General features: G+C 44.9%; 1 protein-coding gene across 4 annotated transcripts in view; it reads right to left on the reverse strand.

Moving 5' to 3' along the window:
• Positions 1-14,224, reverse strand: part of TENM4 (teneurin transmembrane protein 4) — a 448,178-nt gene that overhangs the window by 9,490 nt on the left and 424,464 nt on the right. For all 4 annotated transcript variants that reach the window (XM_077842124.1, XM_077842106.1, XM_077842098.1 and 1 more), the window contains 2 exons: positions 9,073-9,369; positions 5,936-7,550 (listed from right to left, as the gene is read on the reverse strand). In XM_077842124.1, the coding sequence (XP_077698250.1) occupies positions 5,936-7,550; positions 9,073-9,369 (1,912 nt within the window). The remainder of the gene's footprint in view (positions 1-5,935; positions 7,551-9,072; positions 9,370-14,224) is intronic.

Raw genomic sequence — 14,224 nt, forward strand, 5'->3', positions numbered from 1 at the left:
ATCTTTCTGTCTCCAGAACTTCTCAGAGTTTGTAAGGCACCACGCACAAGAATGGTGCAACGCAGAGCAAAAAGCACAGGAACAAAAATATAATACCAAAGGTCGAGCTGTTCAAACCTGCCTAAGGATTTAGATTCTCAAGGCGGCTTTGCAAATTGTCAGCTTTAATATTGGTCACCCGGAAGCATCCCAAGTGGTTTACAGGCTACGGGATAAATTGAGGTGCTCATGAGCCAGCACATACAGGTAGGGAGTAGCAGGGCAGTCGTACTGGACACTTGGGGCAGGAGCTGAGTGGGGGCTTTTGATATACCTCTTAAAGGTGTATCCACTGCTTGTGTAGGTAAAAACCACACTTTTAATTTAGCATAGGTAGGTTCCTATAGTTACATTTTTTTTTTCAGTATTGTTTAAAAACAGCCTCCACATGATCATTCCATTTACAAACATTGGGCCTGCCACAGTCAAACTGACCTGCCCTTACATCGTGAGCAGATCCATGTGTATATGATGGTCAGACTCAGTGGAGTACCGTTCAGGAAGCTCTTTTATTCTGTACTATGATAGAGGGGGAATGTTGGAACCAGAAGGGAAGTGATAGCAAGCCCATTGCTTGGGAAGCTGAAAATTATTCCGGAGAACACGCTACTATATGAGCCATAGGGAACATTCCTGCTTGGGCAGGAAGAGGCACTCAATACCCTGCTAAGTCTTTTCAGTCTCTAACATCTTTGATTCCAAGGCTAACGGGAAAGACAGCCAAGTGAGGAGCTAGCTGGAGAAAATAATAACTCACTTGGCTAGCTCCTGGATCTGCCTGGGAGCAGCATATAAAAGACTTCCCTATTTATCTACTTCACAGCGTATGATGATTCTAAGCTCGCTTATCTCCATTGACTCCAGAAGGAAGGAAGGAAAAACGGACACTACTATAATTATCAATAACCTCCCTGTCATTTACCCAGCCTCTGAATACCATCCTTTGCTGGGAAAAGCTGAGGGGATGAGGGTCAAAGTTTAATTAACTATCAGCTCCCAAGGGGTTTAGGACTTCCATATTGTAATTAGCATCGTGTTGGTGATTCATTTGTTTCAAGCTCCAGTGTATCAACAAGAAGTTTTCTTTTCATTTCATCAACTTGAGCTGACACTAGTGGGACATTCTGGATGAGGGGATCTGTTCAAAAAACATGGCTTTTTCCCCACATGAGTTTAAACACGTGTTTCTGAAGACCGTTGGAAAAGCATTCGGGCTGCAAATGAGAAATAGCATGCTTCCAGATGATTGGGGAATCAGAAGCCAAACAAAGACAGTATCTACTGCTTGTTTTCTTGCAATCCAAAATTTTGAGTTTGGGGCTTGGGTCCAGAAAGCCCTTGCATCAATCTGTGTGCAAAGAGGGGGATTTCTGTAATAAAAACACTTTTTTTCTCTCTCCACACAGATTGTTTTAGAAGTGTCTTTGGAGGGAAGGGGAGGTGTGTGCTTGCGGGGGTGTGGGGGGGAAATAAAGCTTTGTTTATTTTTTTATTTGGTGATGAGGCATCCCTGTTTCCAAATCCTCCTAATATGAAATTAACAGCTTTGATATGCATATTTTGGACCAGATAGCCAGGAGAACAAAGTAAATCTATATAGGGCAGAAGTTATTCACCAAACATGTTCAAAACAGTGTCAAAAGAGGCACAGAGGGGGCTGCTGAACAGCAGGAAAATATGTAATGTCTGAAAAGATTCGATCCAGTCTTTGTCGGTTGCGTCTCCCAAATCTGACTTTGAAAACATCTGTAAACAGGTGTTGCTCCTTTTTTTTTTTGGGGGGGGGGGAGGAGAGGGTGGATTGGAAGGAGCAGGAAAAATGAAGTAGGTGGAAGGAGAGGTTAAGAGAATGGGGGGAAATATTAATTTGCCAGTGGCAATGACACTTTTTTTCCTTTTTGAAAGAAAAGTACATTTCGAATCACAGCTTGTTTCAGCTACAGTAGCCCTGCCAACACATTTCACAGGACATTCGTTCGAGGGCCCTGAAAGAGAATGCTTAATGCAGACACGTGTAATGAAAATGTCAGTTCAATCCATCAGGCTTCCCAATGTTGGCAGCAAAGCTCTGCATCACGAAGTATACGATTGCTAAAATATTCATGCTGAACAATGGGCCTCTCAGAACTCCCCATTCCTAGACACGCGCTTGGGAATCATTGACTGGGAAACTGAGGCTGGCCTACTCTGAAAACGTACATGGGCGAAGTTACGTCTCTTCCGGGATGTGAGAAATCCATATCCCTGAGAGATGCAGCCACGCTGCCCGAACCCGCGGTATAGACAGCAGCTACTGCCTTCCAGGCAGGTGAATTAACTGCAGTGACAGGGGGAACCCCTCCCATCACTGCAGTGAGTGTCTACACTGAAGTACTGTAGCATTTTAAGTGTAGACACAGCCTGAGGCTTGTATCGCTGGTCTGTGTGAGTGCACCTGCCTGGCCTAAGTGAGCCAGACCATGCCAGGGGGTGAGGAAGGATGCTGCCCACACCCCTCAACAGTGTATTGGCAGGTGTGTGCGCCATGGCCAAGGAATCCCCACCGCTTGAGACGTGCAGCGTAGAAACCTGGGAACGTCCGTGAGAGCTCTGGACGTGGACGGATGTGCAGGGTTGGACCCCTAATAGTCAGAATCCTTTTGGCACTGTCAGACGTCGCTGAGGACACGAACAAGGCTCTGACATCGCTGTCCATCGTGCCGTTTGCGGAGCGGCTCCCTGGCTGTGTTTCTAGGACTTAATGTTTTTATGAGGATAGGTCGTTGGGCTGTCCCCACTCTGGAGGGGCAGCAGGCTGCTTTTTTTGGTCAGCTCCCTGCCTAGGGTTGCCACCTTTCTAACCGCAAAAAACCGAACACCCCTGCCCTGCCCCACCTGTTCTCCAAGGCCCTGTCCCCGCTCGCTCCATCTCCCCTCCCTCCATTGCTCACTGTCCTCTGCCCTCACTCACTTTCACCGGGCAGGGGCAGGGGGTTGGGGTGTGAGAAGAGGTGAGGGCTCCAGCTGGGGGCGTGGGCTCTGGGCTGGTGGTGTGGGCGCTGGGTGGAGCCAGAAATGAAGAGTTCAGGGTGCGGGAGAGGGCTCCCGGCTGGGGCAAGGAGTTAGGGTGTGTGTGTGTGTGGTGGGGAGAGGACTCCAGCTGGGGGTGCAGGCTCTGGGGTGGGGCTGGGGATGAGGGGTTTGGGATGAAGGAGGGGGCTCTGGGCTGGGTCAGCGGGCTGAGGTGCAGAGGGGGTGAGGGCTCTGGCTGGGGGTGTGGGCTCTGGGGTGGGGCCAGGGATGAGGAGTTTGGGATGTAGGAGGAGCCTGGGGTAGGGGGTTGGTGTGTTGGGAGCAGGGGTGGGCTCCGGGAGGGAGCTTAGATGCGGGAGGGGACTCTGAGCAGAGGGTTGGGGTGTGGGAGGAGGTTCGGGGTGCTGTGTCCTGGCAGCACTTTCCACGGCTCACAGGAAGTGGCCGCCAGGTCTCTGCAGCCCCTATACATGTGGGCAGCCAGGGAGGCTCTGCGCGCTGCCCTTGCCCACAGGTGCCAGCCCCTCAGCTCCCATTTGTCGTAGTTCCCAGCCAATGGGAGCTGCAGAGCTGATCTTCGAGGCGGGGGCAACACGCAGAGCCTCCCTGGTCGCCCATGCGTCGAGGGGCTGCAGGGACCTGGCGACCGCTTTCAGGATCCACGTGGACGTAGGGCAGGCAGGGAGCCCTTTGCGACCGGGCATTTTGGTGGAAAACCAGTCACCTGGCAACCCTATCCCTACCCTTTGACCTGTCCGGCATTGTTAAAACTCCCACTGGCATAGCTCTTAGGATCACTGGAACACACAAACCTTCCCATTACCTCAAGATCCAGTTCCCCAGGAAAGGCCATTAACACAGGACATTTTATTTTCAAAGAGCTTTGCAGGCCTTGTCTACATACAAAAGTTCTACTTCTTTAACTATTGTAATATAAAGGAATACAACCCATCTGGTGTGAGCACACTTGTACTGGTATAGAAGTGCTTATACCAGTATATCCAATCCTGTTTGGGGAGGGGAATAAACTATACCAGTATAAAGCATCTTTATACCAGTATAATTGTGTCCACACTAGGGCTTGTACTGGTATAACTGTATTAGTAAGAAATCACACCCATAGCCAACATAGTTATACTGGTATAAAAATGGGTTTTGATCACTTGTACAAAAACTTTAACTAATCATCTTCACTCGAGCAAACGGACACCGGGCTCATGCCCAGAACTGACAATAGTCATCTATACACCAGTAACAGGTTTAAGGTCTTGTGTGGATGAAAATTGGAAGCTTCATGCCCATGGACACACCTTTGCTGTTCTAAAAGGTACTGAAATATGAGAGCTTAAAATCTTGGCATTAACAGTGATGCCAACTCTCATGATTTTTCATGAGTCTTGTAATATGTGGTGGTGTTCTTAAAGCCCCAACTCCTAGAGTCAAGTGATTGCCTGAAAATCTCAGCTTTCATTTAAAAACAACAAACCTAAGCTTCTAGCCCTCATGGTTGTGGGAAAAAGCTTGAAGACATGTATCCTAAAGGCTCTGAAAAAGAATCCAGAATTTTCTATTTTTAAAATCTCATGATTTTAAATCAACTGATGATTTTAGGGGGTTGGACTCCTCTGATTTGGAATGCTGGGGTAGCCAATAATGTTACTGTATATAGAAAAGCGGATTTAGGACTTTTTAGAGGTTTTTAAAATTAATCATAATTTGCCTCTCCCTAAGAGTTTTATACTGTTGACTCATGGTAACTGAGTCACCCTTTTCTTACAGACACGAGGATACAGAAAAAAGTCTGGATACAATATTTTAAAACCCTCTAAAACAGCTTTCCTGTCAAATATGTGGCACATGCAGAATACACAACAGTGGGGTTATTAAAAAGATTTTGTCTGTGCGAGTTTGGAATGGCCTACACAAACATAACACAATATATATTAGAGAAGAAAGTTTATTAATTCCACCCGATGAAATCATATGATCATTAGGTCTGAGTGACTCAGGTCTCCTAGAATCTTTTCTGCTGAAATAAATTCACTTTGGGGAGCCATTCTTCTCACTTTTAAACACCTGCTTAGTGGATCTGTTCTGCTTATTGACATAAAGAAAGTCCTGAACCTTTTCATATTTAAGTATTAAATTTAAGACACACAGTATTTGTTGCTGCTGGCTTTTAACAGGCAATTGTTCACACTGTGGGGTGGATTAACTTTGAACTGTATTACTATTTTATGGGGCTCTACAATGCCTTGCTATGATAAAAGGTTTAGGTTGCTGTTGCCATTTTGCTGAAACAAGCCTACCTGCAGGCAAGTCTCTACAGCAAAACTGTGTAAACAAAGTTATACATATACAAATGAGAGGGGTTATCGAGAAGTTAATCAGCAACTAAGCTGGCGTTGTTTGAGGAAATGAACAATCGGAAACAAAATAAAGGGAAAAATTAAAAGAGCAGGAAGGAAGAAAAAAAGAAAACCTGTTCGGTAGATGTGCAGTTCTTGGCTTAAATTTTTCATGAGTACTGTGTATGCAGCCAGTGATCCAGCTGTGGAAGGGTTAAAGGTGACCTGCAAAGGAAAAATATATTGGGCTTGTGCCCTCTTTTGTTTATTGATACGCAAAGAAGAACTGAAAAGTTTGGTCTGGGTTTCTGTTTTTTTAAATTCTGTTTGTTGTTTTACATTAGAAATTCAGGCCAGTTTCTAGTATGGAAGACTCTGTTGTGTTTCTTTTCCTTTTTAAAGAGAAATTCAGTCCCTGTCTAGGCTGGAAGACCCTACAATGGCTGGTTCGTTGAATGTAAAGAAACCTATCCGCCACCTGAGCAAAAACCAGCCTGTGTATACACTAATTAAGAAGAAACCAAGAGAAGTCTTACCTGTCATGTAACATTTGATATCCTGAGCGTTGCTAATAGGGTTGTTGTTTTTGAACATATAAAGGTTGAAAGGCATTATGTTGTTGCTGCTCAGATGTTTCCACATATCGTGGTCTGGGCTTGTCCACCGCCCAGCTAACACATCATAGTCTCGCCGCCCCATGTGGATGAGTTTAGTGAGGGGGTCGTACAGACCTCCATGGTATCCGATGATGACCTGGAAATTGGGATTGGTGTCCATGTAGATCTCCCCGTATGCTGTGTACAGTATCTGCTTGATCATTAAGCCCGTTCCGCTGAAGACTGCCAGAGGGGTCCCGATGTTATCACAGGCTATGTAGAACTCATCTCCGCTGCTGAGCTCCATGGCAAAGAGGTGGCCTTGGAGATCATAGTAAAGGGAGGTGATCTCGGAACTTGAATGGTTGTACAAATGAGTGACCTTAGTGGGGTTGGTCAGGTCTGCATAGAAGAACTGTAAATGGTGGCCATGGGCAGTTTTGCTAGAAACTCTTCTTCCGAGACCATCATAGCGATATTTTACGCTCCATCCGCTAGCTTTATTGTATGCTTTAATGAGCAGGCCTGCTGAGTTGTACTCAAAAATGTCATTTCCCCTTTGTCTCAGGAAGCCATCTTCATCCATTTTGTACTGCACATCCCCCAATCTCGTAATCCTGTCCCTGAGGTCATACCTTAGGGGGGTAAGACGGGCACTGTTCCCAGGACTCAACAAATGGAGGTTTCCATTGAGGTCATAACTGTAACGCCAGAGTGGTTTGTCATTGATAGACACTGTCTGCAGCTGGCCATCAGCATCGTACTCATAAGAGTACCTTGACGTGTTTGCATATGGTCCGACCTTCAACTCCTTCTTCACCACTCTCCCCATGTTGTCGTACTGCACAGTCATCCAGTACATGAGTGACCTGAATATTTCATACTGGACCTCCTTCATCCTGCCATAGGCGTCGAAGTGCTTAGTGTGAGTCATGACGGCAGTGGTGATAATTTGATTGATGTCATAGTAGATGACCCCAAATTTACCAAATTGCTCCGTTTTGCCTGACACATCATCGTATCTGTAGAGATCGATGGGTAACGGTGTCTCGTTGATCACTGCTTGCATGCTGGTCACCCTGAAGCTGTTATCATAATTGTAGTCGAAGCGTGCATTCACCATGCCTTCCTCAGTGAAGCGGAAAATCTGGCGGTCGATGAGTGGGCCTATCTGCCTGTATCTGATAGTACAGGTGAACCCTTCATTCTGCAGGTTTATTGTCTTCAACATACCAGCAGTTTCATCGTAGGTGAAGCCAATCTTAGTGGTGTCATAGAGCATTTCAGCTAGCTTGGACAGTTTGCCATACTTGTAGATGACACGCCTCCCTGTTCCCAGGTAGAAGGTGTGAAGGAGCTGCCCTTCCTCAGTGAAATCCTGAATGACTGAGGCGTTGCCCTCTGGAGGCCGGTAGATGTTCCTGTAGTATCCAATGGACCGGATGGTTTCTAAGGTCTGCCGGGCGACATTGGGCATGGTGACTGATGACAATCGATCATTCTTATCAAACTCAAAGATGTATTGTCTCTGGCTGTGGAGAAGCAGCACCATGGACTAGAATTGAAGGGGAAAATGAATGAATTATTTTCTTAATTTTAAGTCATGATCATTCTCAATTTTTCAGAGCGTAAAATATTTCAGGACATTGGAAGTCTAGCCTCCACCTCATAGTGCATATGTGGCCAGCATAATTTAAGTGACCTGCAGACCTAATATGTGGCCAATCACCATCTGGCCACTTTACTTGGTTGATCCTCTCCTTTCCCCTTCCCTCTGTCTCTATTTTATAGTGTTCAGCATCAGCTCTTCATGATGGGATTTCTACCTTATTTTGTGTCTGTACAATACCTAGCACCCAGGGGTGGTGATAGAATCTACTTTCTTTCATGTCTGTACAGCACTTAAGACACTGGCGGTGGGCACCAGAACAAATAATTATTATAACAATAAGCTTAAGTAGCGAGAGGTACACACACAACGAGAGACTCACTTCAGTGTGATCAGATGTGGTCAGAAGAGAATCAGGAAGGGTAATAGGCATTGGTGTAAGGTTTGCACTGAAGGCAGAGAACCAGGGACCCCTGGTTAGGATTGATATAAAAATACCCCCAGCCAACTCTCCCAAGTTCACTTCCCCATTTGCCACCATGGGGCAAACAGCTTGACAAAACCAAACAGGCAACCCTGTCCGTCTGCCGACAAAAGAAACTCATCTGCTACTAGCCACTTACCGCAAATTTCAGTTCTCTAACTCACTTGCATGTAATGTACATACTGGGATACAGTTTGATGCTTTATCCTCATTTATTATTTATATAATTGTAGAGCCTAAATGTAGGACCTCACTGTCCTAGGTGCTGTACAAACACATAGGCAGACACAATTCCTGCCCCAAAGAGCTCACAGATGGATTAAAAGGAGGATGGATAATGTTATGGTTAAATCTCCTACTGATCCCTGCAGCAAAGAGAAAGGCATTTCTCACCCACCAAAGAGCATTCCATAACCAGCTAGATGGATTGGTCTCTCTCCTTCCCCACCTGCCCCTGCCACACATACTTCCTACGTGGCTTTGCAGAAGGCGGGATGCTAGACTTTATGGACTGTTGGTTCTACATTGTATGGAACATCCAAAATAAGTCTCTACTGTACTCTTATCTTTATAAGCACTAATGGTATCCGTAATTTGACTAGAATATAATTTGTTTTTACTGGAGACATTATATTACATCCAGCTCAGCAAAGGACTGTTGTATCTAAATAATCAAAGCTTTGCAGGGTTAAAACACATGCAGATGGGGATGGGGTTGGATGGAGAATATTGCCCTTTGGGCGATGATCAGTGCTAACTTTAGCTGTCGTCTGGGCTTAGTTTCTACAGTTATATGCATCTTAAAATAGGTAGATTACATAGATGTCTGTGTATTAGACTCTAAGGGTCAGATCCCCATTGGTGTAAATCAGTGTCACACCACTGAAGTCAAAGGAGTGAAGTCAATTTACACCACCTAAGAATCTAGCCCTAAGTCAGCAAACACAGTGAGTAGCCGTCAGTAAGTGACAAGAGAACACATACCTTCTCCAAGTAAGTGTAGCTCCATGATTTTCCGTCAGCAAAAATCCTGGATATAATTCTGCCAGCCTGATCGTATTCCATCCTTTCTGACATAGTTCCCCTCTGGATCCCTGCAATGTGTCCCCCTGGGGAATAAGTCACGTTAACTCCATTCAACCTGCTGCTAGGAGACCAGAGGCTAGGTCTGCCTGCTTGGTCATACAGGATCCGTAGAGTGAACTTGCGATGGTCATCATAGATTTTTTCTGTTCTTGTCACACGATCAAAGTCGAGGGACAGCAGGTTTCTGTTATGAACCTAGAGGGCAGAGGAAGAAAAAGAATTAGAAAGGCACAAATGGGTTTATTTGGCAAATTATAGCCCCTCCCCACCAAACACTCCTTTGGATCAGTCCCAGAACTACACAGACCTATGTATTAATTGTCTTAGGGTGAGATTTTCAAAAATATTCACTGTTGGCCCAACTCTGCTTCCACTCAAGTCAACTGGAGTTGTAACCTGTGACGTCAGGGGGTGCACAGTTAGCACAGTGTTGAGTCCATTGGAAAGTCCTGCCATAGAGCATAGAGTGTTGGCTGTACCGCAAAACCATCACACATCCTCTGCTCACAGATGACGTAAGTCTGCATGAAGATATGCTGATAAAACTTTGCTGGGGAAGCTTGCAAGGTGCTTGCCTGCACTGTGCTGGGGTCATCCAAATCCCTCACTTCCATGGATGTCAGAGTTCATACATTTAAAAAAGGACATGGTATTGAGTCATTGTGGTTGCAAATGCTGCGAGGAACAGTATGGATTATTCATCAGGTACAACTCATCCCTTGAGAGTCAGTCCTGAATCAGCTGGTGGTACAGGCTTTCCTATGAAATGTAATATGGAGGCCCTGACCATCTGTAGTCATTAAAGACCTCATGACCCTATTGCCAAGAAGAGTTGGGGTTGTTAACCCCAATGTCCTGGCCAATCTCATCATGGGTAATTACATTCCTGTTGCCTCAATTCCCTTTGCACTTTCAGTTGAAGGCCAGATCATATATATTTCAAAGGTAAAAGGAGAAATGTATTTTTGTTCAGAGACAGGTTTCAGAGTAACAGCCATGTTAGTCTGTATTTGCAAAAAGAAAAGGAGTAGTTGTGGCACCTTAGAGACTAACCAATTTATTTGAGCATAAGCTATCCAATGAAGTGAGCTGTAGCTCACGAAAGCTTATGCTCAAATAAATTGGTTAGTCTCTAAGGTGCCACAAGTACTCCTTTTCTTTGTTCAGAGACTGTATCCCAAAGAACTACAGATAATAACGGATTATACACTACTGTTTAGCTATGTGTGTCTAAGAATTTATAAAGCCACATTACCGTTGTATCTAAGCATTGTGCAAAACCGAAAAACACACACATTGAGAACTGGCTGGTAGGGACAGTTATTCCATCCTACTCTGGATAAAATCAGGACTCCTAAATTGAATGAGATGTGGTGAAAGCCCTGACCTAGGTTTGATCTTGGACTGTTACTTTTCAGTACACTTCTGAATTCCCTGTGGTTCTGTTTTTTGGAGGGACTACAGAGATAAATAACTAACAGTAGAGGGAAGAGAAATTATTTTGTCTAGGTAAAAGGAGACAAGATATAGTTTGTCCTTAGTCAAAATTTGAAATGCAGGAGTGAGAACTACAGGAAGGCTGTTCCAAACAGTGAGAGATCGCACGAGCAGGGACAATACTGCATGGCATTAAGCAGAGAAGGCCAGTGCCAGAGAGGACAGAGGAGAAAGAGACCAGGACCATGAAGCAGGCTGGAGATAGTCTATGCATGGTTCTTAGAAGCAGAAGGGCACTTTTAAAGTGGATTGTGAAATGGGCAGCCTACAGAAGAGTTGACTGAAGAAGGAAATGATGTGATGGTGCTTTTGTGTGAGAAGGTGGGGGGTGATGTTCCGCACTTGATGGAGTGTGGAGAGCTGGGACTCTGGGAGGGTAAAGGAGAAAGAATCTCATTAGCTGAGGTGAGAGAAAGTAAAAGACATGGATGGGCAAAGATGGAGCTGAGGCAGGGATGTGCGTGTGCAGGCAGAAGATGAAGATTTACAGACAAAGAAGATACAGGAGGAAGAGGAAGAGAGGGCAGTGTTGACAATGACACCGAGGTGATGGATAACAAAGGTAAATGGAGGGCCTGACCTGAGGAAAAGAAAGGGCTAATGTGGAACCAAGGTAGATAATAAGAACATAAGAATAGCCCTACTGGGTCAGACCAAAGGTCCATCTAGCCCAGTATCTTGTCTTCCGATAGTGGCCAGTGCCAGGTGCCCCAGAGGGAATGAACAGAACAGGTAATCATCAAGTGATCCATTCCCTGTCGCTCATTCCCAGCTTCTAGCAAACAGAGGTTAGCGACACCATTCCTGCCCATCCTGGCTAATAGCCATTTAAGGACCTATCCTCCATGAATTTATCTAGTTCTTTTTTGAACCCTGTTATGGTCTTGGCCTTCACAACATCCTCTGGCAAGAAGTTTCACAGGTTGACTGTGCGTTGGGTGAAGAAATACTTTGTTTTATTTGTTTTAAACCTGCTGCCTATTAATTTCATTTGGTGACCCCAAGTTCTTGTGTTATGAGAAGGCGTAAACAACACTTCCTTATCTACTTTCTCTACACCAGTCATGATTTTATAGACCTCAATCATATCTCCCCTTAGCCGTCTCTTTTCCAAGCTGAAAAGTCCCAGTCTTATTAATCTCTCCTCATACAGAAGTCGTTTCATACCCCTAATCATTTTTGTTGCCCTTTTCTGAACCTTTTCCAATTCCAACACATCTTTTTTGAGATGGGGCGACCACATCTGCACATAGTATTCAAGAAGTGGGTTTACCATGGATTTATATAGAGGCAACATGATATTTTCTGTCCTATTATCTATCCCTTTCTTAATTAGTCCCAGCATTCTGTTAGCTTTTTGACTGTCGCAGCACACTGAGTGGATGTTTTCAGAGAACTGTTCACATGACTCCAAGAGCTCTTTCTTGAGTGGTGACAGCTAATTTAGACCCCATCATTTTATAGGTTATAGCTGGGATTATGCTTTCCAATGTGCATTACTTTGCATTTATCAGCATTAAATTTCATCTGCCATTTTGTTGCCCAGTCACCCAGTTTTGAGAGATCCTTTTGTTGCTCTTTGCAATCTGCCTGGGTCTTAATTATCTTTAGTAATTTTGTATCATCTGCAAATTTGCCACCTCACTGTTTACCCCTTTTTCAAGATCATTTATGAATATGGTGAATAGGACTGGTCCAAGAACAGACCCCTGGGGGAAACCACTATTTACTCTCTCCATTCTGAAAACTGAGCATTTATTCCTACCCTTTGTTTCCTATCTTTTAACCAGTTACCAATTCATGAAAGCACCGTCCCTCTTATCCCATGACAGCCTACTTTGCATTTAAAATGGACTGTAAATGGATAACGGGAGAAACAGGAAATCAGCCAAAAGCCCAGCCTCCGCTTCCCACAACTCCCATTGGCTGGGAACAGCAAACTGCGGCCACTGGGAGCTGCGGGCAGCCGTGCCTGTGGGCGGTCAATGTAAACCCTGTCTCACGGCCTGCCAGCAGACTACCCTAACTACCTTGATGGGCCACGTGCGGTCCGAGGGCCACAGATTGCCCACCACTGCTGTAAGTCTTTACACAGGCAACATCCCATTAGCTTCAATGGGAGTTTGCCCAAGTAAGGACCAAATACGGACCTCTAGATGTGGTCCAGTAACAATATGTCATTTCCTTAGATTTATAAATATAAATCTTATGCCAACGATCTGTCCTGTGAGCTTGACCCTGAATGATACTGAATGCTGTGGCCCATCAAAGCACTTGATCATGGGACAGATTTTTAAAGGTATTAAGGCACCTAACTCTTATTTAAATCAATGAGAATTTGGCACACAGCTACCTTTAAAATCTGGTCCCATGTGCTTAACCAGCGTCTTCAAGACTGAGATCTGGGTGAGATTTAAATCTCAAATATACTCTTCCCATCTTTATACATAATTAAATATCCTCCAGTTAATGTGAGGGACGCTAACAAACCCCAGACTCGCAGCCCAGAATAGATCAATAGAACAGGTGAGCCTGCTTTGGAATTGCAGTGTCACTCATTACCAGCATTGACTTTTAACCTTCTTTTGGGTCTCCTGTAGCTAAAAATATTGTCAAACTAATGAGCATCAACATCCTCTGGAGCCAGCCTTTGCATGTGAGTCACAAAGCCCTGAAAATGAGGATTCATAATGAAAATGCAGAGGCAACCTTAACTATAAGAGTGCAAATGGCACGTCTGTAATCAGAGCTCCTTCCCTAGGGGTTGACTGAACACAACTGACAGAGAAAAAGTATTGCCTGCATGAAATTCCCATGGCAAATAAGCTGTGGTTATCGGTGTGTCCAAGTCTGGGCTTGTTCTCTTTATAGATATTCTGGGCACGAGGTTAGAATGTTTTAATTGTTCAGTAATGGTTAGCAGCATCATCTCCAAGATCTCTGCAGTAACGCAGGCTGTGATGAGAGGTAGTGTTGTGACAACTAATGTTTCCGTAGCTGCTATCTTGCAGCCAGCATCCTGGTGAATATGAGACTATTCTCAGTGGGTGCTTCCCTGGTTACATAAATAAAACTGATTAAGCAGACAGTTCTGTAATTGTCAGCCATCCCACGTGCTCCACCGCCAGAGATTATTTTATATCCTTCTTTATTAAAAAGTTCATGCTCGTAAAAAGAAAAAAATGAGCTACATTATCAGGAGCAGTGTTCTAGCTAACACTCCAATTTGGGACGGAGCCTGCGCTCCTCCATTTGTTATTGGTGGAGTGGAATTTGCAGCCAGCCAACCAGCAAGACCATCAATCTGTTGCACCGATAGGGCCAATTAGAGCACGGAAGCTTTCATCGAGTCCGTGCAGGATATGTAAAGGTAAAGGTTTGCTGCAAGGGCTGCAGACTGATGAGGCACAAACAGCCAGGTCAGCAAAGCTGGAACTATGAAGAAGGCTGACAAACACTGTTACATGCAGTGGATCAGTGAAGCTGAACATTAACACGTGTTAGGGGCCAAATCCTCTCCCCCGTGCAAAGCCTGAATATACAGGATCCCTGG

The sequence above is a fragment of the Eretmochelys imbricata genome, chromosome 1, assembly GCF_965152235.1.
Source record: "Eretmochelys imbricata isolate rEreImb1 chromosome 1, rEreImb1.hap1, whole genome shotgun sequence".
In the NCBI taxonomy this organism is placed as follows: domain Eukaryota; kingdom Metazoa; phylum Chordata; order Testudines; family Cheloniidae; genus Eretmochelys; species Eretmochelys imbricata.